At 52.5% G+C, this 6422-nt stretch overlaps 1 protein-coding gene across 1 annotated transcript; it reads left to right on the top strand.

The window, feature by feature from the left end:
• Positions 1 to 1227: 1227 nt before the first annotated feature.
• On the top strand, positions 1228 to 5729 carry LOC144125308 (uncharacterized). The gene is made up of 3 exons (XM_077658575.1): positions 1228 to 2435; positions 4733 to 5469; positions 5572 to 5729. Exons 1-3 carry the CDS (start codon positions 1228 to 1230, stop codon positions 5727 to 5729), a joined length of 2103 nt encoding a protein of 700 aa, XP_077514701.1.
• The last annotated feature ends 693 nt before the right edge of the window (positions 5730 to 6422 follow it).

Genomic DNA, 6422 nt, shown 5'->3' with positions numbered 1-6422 from the left:
GACTTCGTGTCCTCCTCCTGGAGCGACGTACTGCGATTGCTGCTTCTCGGTGAGTAGAATGGTCTCTCACCATTTTCTTCAAGATCTTCATCTCTGTTTTCACCTTCGGACATTCCCTAGATGTTGCCTCATGAGGACCTTTGCAGTTGGCACAAACTGGAGACTCAATCGTACATGTAGGTCCATCGTGCACGCCACCACAACGCGGACATGTTTTCGTGCTCGTACACGCAGCACTTACATGTCCAATCTTCTGGCATTTTCGGCACTGCACCGGTCGGGGCACATAAGGACGCACTGGGTGCCTCACAAAACCCACTTTCACATGCGATGGTAAAGTAGTACCCTCAAACACTAGTTTGACACACCGTGATTTGCCGAAACGATGGATGTCAGTTATGCGAACAGAACTTGATAGCAGTTGCACCAAGTCCATATCCGTGATCTGTATGTCCACGTCAGAAATCACACCAGCAGTAGTGATAAGTCCATGAGCGAAGAACGAGCGGACTCGTATGTTGCCAAGGACAGACACGGTCTTCAACTTATCCAGGGTTGCCCGGCTAGAGACATCAACAGAGAGGATATTCCTTCTTGCGTTAATACGCACTTCTTGGACTTGGCCCGGAACCAGTCGTTCAAGAAGAAGTGTCAAAGTCTGCCTGTTGATGGAGTTGAGATTCTCTTCCTCAACAGGCATGTATGAAATTGTGTAAGTGAGAGATTGCTCACTTACATTGGCCTCGTTGGTTGTTTTCTTGCTCACGCTGGATTGGTGAGGCATCTTCGCTGGCACAATGGACTTGTTAGCCCGCTTCGTACACACACTGGGCCCACACTCAGTCGGGGTTTTGGAAAGCTTCCTCTTCAGGCGCCGACTCACAATCTCGGTGTAGCCTCCGTCGAACTCCATGTCATCCGAGTCAGAGAAACTGGACGATCCCGGGAGCTCTGAGGGGAGATCCATACTGCATCCAGGCTGATCTGTGCAGTTCACACTGCTAGCCACAGAAGGCAGCAGAGGCGGCGGGTCATCCGCCATCGCCTGGGACGGCGAGGTTGCCTTGAAGGCTACAGAAGCACAAAGTATTTCAAAAAAACAGGAGCTCGATCAAGAGATGCTGCCGTTCGCAGCGCTCTTCTTCTTCCTCCTTCTCTGAGAGCAGCGTTGGCATACGCTAAAGCGACGTGGCCTAATCCCAGAAAGTGAGCGATTTCCTGAGCGCGATGCGGGAAAAAGACCGTCTGTTGGCCAGTCTGCTGGAAAGGCTCGCTCTACCAGCGTCATCAGGAGCGCCAGGCGTGGCAGCAGCAACAACAACCTATCAGGTGATGCCTGACCTCAGCAAGAACATTTCTGACTTCGATGGCAGCGGCGATGCGGCGTCGGCGAAAGAGTGGCTGGGAAACCTGCAGACCACCGCTACACTGCACCGATGGCCTGAACCATTCATGTTGGAGACTGCTAAGTGGCACCTTGTGGGACCTGCCAAGGACTGGCTGCGTTCTCGCAAAGAAGTGAGTACGTCGTGGGAAAATTTTGACTACCACTTCCGCCGCACCTTCTGCGGCCAGACACGAGCGGCAGAACGATGGAGGAAGATGCAGGAGCGAGTACAGCAGCGCAACGAAAGCACAACAGCCTACTTCCATTCAAAGGTGCGTCTTTGTCGAGAGGCCAACCTCGATTTTTGTGACACCCGGGAGCAGGTGCTGACCGGTCTCCGCTCAAGGCAGCTCTGTACTATGCTACTTGGACGCACCCACGAGGACGACGACGATCTTCTCCACGATATTATGGAATTTGAGCGTATCGACCGAGAGCGGGAGCAAAGGTTTGGCGGCACGCGTGAGAAGAGGCAATTCACGGCGGCCACCGAAAGGGTTGCAGAAACACCACCTGCGCGGAAGACTACGTACGATCGATTTGGCAAGGACAGGACACCACCCCTGACCAACGAAAGAGGCCAGTTCAAATGCTACAGCTGTGGGCGATTCGGACACATCTCCCGCGATTGTCCAGAAGAAAGGCATGAGATGAAATGCTTACGCTGTGGAAAGAGCGGCCACACGCAGCGTCATTGTTCGATGAGCCAAAGCAACGAGACCAACACAGTGACCGACACCGAACGGAAAATCGCCCCTGGAGCGCTACTGAAGCAGGCCATGCTGAACGGGACGACGACCCTCGTCGGCATGATCGACAATGGCAGCTCTGGATGCCTCCTGCGTGCCTCTGCGGCTGCACGTTGCGGTGCGAGGCTGACGAAGGATGCCACGGCCCTCTACGGTTTCGGCAGCCAAGGCACTCCTTCAGCCAGGGCGATCGGCAAGTGCTACACAGACCTCGAGATCAACGGTGTCAAAGGCGAGAACGTTCCTTTTCTTGTAGTGCCAGACGATACTTTGACAGTTGACTTGCTTGTCGGGAGAACGTACACAGAACTACCTTACGTGGCCTACGCCAGGCTGGGTGGTTGTTTGCGCATCTGGCACAAAAGTGTATGTCCGTTCTCTCACCTGGAGCCGTTGAATGAGCCCAGACTGCGTGTGAAAGCGACTAGAGAGACCGTCATTCACTCTAACTCCATTAATTGGATAACCTTATCATCAGATTCCGATTTGTCATGCCCTGTTTTGTTCAGTACACTTGGAAGCGAAATTCTTGTCGACATGAGAGAAGGGGAGATTAGTGTGCCGATTTTCACGAGCGGAGACAGACTTGCTTGTGAAAAGGGGACGGCGACTCGGGCGCGTCATGGAGGTTGACGTTGTGGAGATAGCTGACAGCCAAAACCAACCTGCCCGCGTGATCGAGAGCGATGCAACTGAGCCCAAGGTTTTCTGTGTTGCGACAGAGCACAGACCAATCGAGGATCAGCAGCTTGAAGTAGGGCCCTCAGTAACGAACAGTAACGAAGCAGCAAAAGGCTGAACTTCTTGGCCTTCTAAATGAATATTGCGACTGCTTCGCCAACAACATTAGCGAGCTGGGATGCACTCCTGTGCTTAAGATGGACATCACGGAGACACCTGGAAGTTCGCCTGTTGCGGTTAGGCCGTACCGAACAAATGACGCGGAGAGAGAGACAATTCGTGAGATTGTTGGAGAGTGGAAAAGAGAGGGTATCGTAAGCGAGACCTCGTCGCCTTACGCGAGCCCAGTGATCCTAGTGCAAAAAAAGAACGGCGAGAAGCGTTTAGTCGTCGATTACCGCCGCCTGAACGCGCAGACATTGAAGGAAAAGTACCCGCTCCCTAGCATGGACGAACAGCTTGAGAAACTGTCTGGGGCGAAGCTGTACACTGTGCTGGACTTTGCTCACGGCTATCTGCAGGTGCCACTCAGTGACGAAGCAAAGAGCAAAACAGCTTTCATAATACCTGATGAGACAGGGCAGTTCGAAAGAATGACGTTTGGGCTCACAAACGCTTCATCGGTGTTCCAGCGCCTGATGAATCGAGTCTTGGGGCCTTTGAGGGGCACGATTGCAATGTGCTATTTGGATGACGTGCTCATTCCGGCACGGAACTGAAACGAGTTACTCGTGCGGCTGCGCCAGGTTCTCGAAGCTTTCAAAGGGGCGAATCTAACCCTGAGACTTAGCAAGTGCGCCTTCGCTAAGGACAGCGTTGAATTTCTGGGTTTTCGCCTCAAGGAGGGAACGGTGCAGCCCGGAGAAGCTAAGGTGCAGGCAATAGAGCTTTTCCCTGTACCGAAAAACGCTCATGACGTCAGGCGCTTCTTGGGGCTGACGAGCTTCTTTCGGCGTTTCATCGCGAAATATGCTCTGATTGCCGAACCTCTCACCAGGCTCACCAAGAAAGAAGAAAAATTTGTATGGGGCTCTGAACAAGAGGAAAGTTTCCAGGAGCTCAAATCAGGGCTCATGTGTGAACCTGTACTCCAGCTGTATGACCCGAAAGCGGAGACTGAGTTACATACCGATGCATGTGCGAAAGGACTAGCAGCAATGCTGCTCCAAAAGAAGGGCGACAAATGGCACCTCGTCTTTTGTGTTAGTAAAAAGACGACGGACGCGGAAAAGAATTACCACTCGTCTAAGCTCGAGTTAATGGCAATTGTTTGGGCAGTGGATCGCCTCAGACCGCTGCTGCTGGGAATACACTTTACAATTGTTACCGACTGCCAGGCTTTGGTTTACCTCAACGCGCAGCGAACCCAAAAGCCGCAAATCGCAAGGTGGTATGATTTGATCCAGGAGTTCGAGTTCACAATCAAGCACCGCCCGGGAACGCGAATTCTCCACGTCGACTCTCTCAGCCGTGGTCCCGTGGAAGCTCCTCAAGACACGATGAACTCCCTGCTAGAAGAAAGGTTCGAGGTGTGCGTGGCGTGTGACCTTGCCGAACAAGTAATGGTTCTTCAGAGAGGCGATGAAGAGCTGCGAGAGCTTCTAACCATTATAGAGAAACTGGAGAGCGATCGTACGAAGGAAGAGAAGGCAAGAGCGAAGGGTTACAACGTGAGGGAGGGAAGACTCGTGAGAGAGATAGAAGAGGACGGAAACGTGAAGTTCAAATTCGTACTGCCAAAATGCATGCGAAAGGCAGTTGTGGTGCAATCGCATGATTTGATGGGACACTTCGCACTGGAAAAGACAGTTTCCAAAATCCAAGAGAGCTTTTGGTTCCCACGAACGAAGAACTACGTCCGGAAGCACATTTCACAGTGTTTCGAATGCATTTACAACAAAGTACCTGCTGGCAGACGAGAAGGTCTTTTACACCCAATTCCGCCGGGCAAACGACCGTTCGAGGTAATACATATGGACCACATGGGGCCATTCGTCCCAAGCAAGAAGCGCAACCAGTACCTTCTTGTGTTCATCGACAACCTCACCAGATTTGTGAGACTGATCGCTACACGCGACACATCAGCCAAGCATGTGCTCCGTGCGCTAGAGGAGTTCGTTCTCGAAAGAGGTCTGCCAAGGACAGTTATTAGCGATAGAGGCAGTTGCTTCACGTCGCGCGCCTTTGCGGAATTCTGCACTGCACGATGCATACGTCATGTGCTTAACTCGACGCGCCACCCGCAAGCAAATGGCCTTGTGGAGAGAGTAAACCGGACAGTTCTGCCCGTCATCGCAACTTCAATGAGCGACCCAAAGCAGCGCGATTGGGACGAAAAACTTTCAAAGGCAGAACGTGACATCAACAATGCCGTAAACAAGACATCAGGCAAGACACCCTTCGAAATGCTGTACGGGTACCAACCGGAGTTCCACAGCACCGCCTTGAGAAGAATTGTCGGCAGCGACGAAGCCCAATGGGAAAACCCCGAGGAATTGCGAACACGAGTTCGACAGCGCATCATCGCCGAGCAAGAGAAAAGCAAGGCAGAGTATGATCGAAGACACTTCCCGGCACGTCTCTACGATGTCGGAGACATCGTGTTCATGACTAAGGCTCCTGAGCAGACCGGAAAACCGACGAAGGCCCAGCGTAAGTACAGAGGACCGTTGGTAGTAACCCAGGCTCTACCCTCTGATACATATCGAGTGAGAGAGCTCGATCAGTGCAAGAATACTCGTTTTGCGACTACAGCTCACGTGTCACAGCTTAAGGGGTGGACGTCAACGCACCCGCAAGACCGCTTAGAAGACGACGAGTCATCCACCGAAGAGGAAGACACTGCGAGAGAAGTGGAGAGTGTCCCGCAGCCACTCAGGCGTTCGGAACGCAAACGCGCAGTGCCGAGCTGAACTATTTTTCAGGCCACATCCAAGGATGCGTGCTACAAATTTTACCCACTTGTCTACTGCCTGCATCCGTTCTATTCTAGTTGTATTCATACGTCTGTATATGTTTCTTGACTGTTTGCGAAGTGTTTGTGTGTTGTACAGTTTTGTTCACTTCTATTAACGAGGCCGTTAAGTTTTTTCAGAATGCCCGAGTGTAAGAAAGGGCCAATTATTATACACATGTTTCTTCTTTCCGCAAGTGTCGTTCTGTGCAGCGAGCGTGCTTTTGAGCCCACACGTGTGCTTTCTCTACGGGGAGCGTCCTTGGCGCCATCCACCGTTCTGCGAACGGACCGATGGTCGCCCGCTTCGTTACCAATTGGTGTGGTCGTTAGGGTCGCGGGCAATGCCCCCACCACCCGAAGTACGAACTGGAGAGCCGCGCGGCGTCTGCTTTCAAGTGGGCCCGTGCACATGTGCGTGTGAGTGTGTGCGTGTGTGTGCGCTTCCGGTGCATTGTAAGTGCGCGGTAGCCTGCGGCGCTGGGAGGAGACACAGCGAAGAGACGGACGACAAGGAACGAGTGTGTCTCAGAGTGTGTGTGTGTGCGATGCTCGACGGTGCGGGTGCGCGAGCGGGTGCGAATTCGCGAGTAACTATTTTGGCATGTAAATAAGTTTTTGTAAATATATCCTTTTGCATTTCCTTCACATG

Source organism: Amblyomma americanum, chromosome 1, assembly GCF_052857255.1.
Source record: "Amblyomma americanum isolate KBUSLIRL-KWMA chromosome 1, ASM5285725v1, whole genome shotgun sequence".
Classification (NCBI taxonomy): domain Eukaryota; kingdom Metazoa; phylum Arthropoda; class Arachnida; order Ixodida; family Ixodidae; genus Amblyomma; species Amblyomma americanum.
The sequence above is the reverse complement of the archived record's forward strand: the minus strand, read 5'-3'. Positions and strand labels throughout refer to the sequence as shown.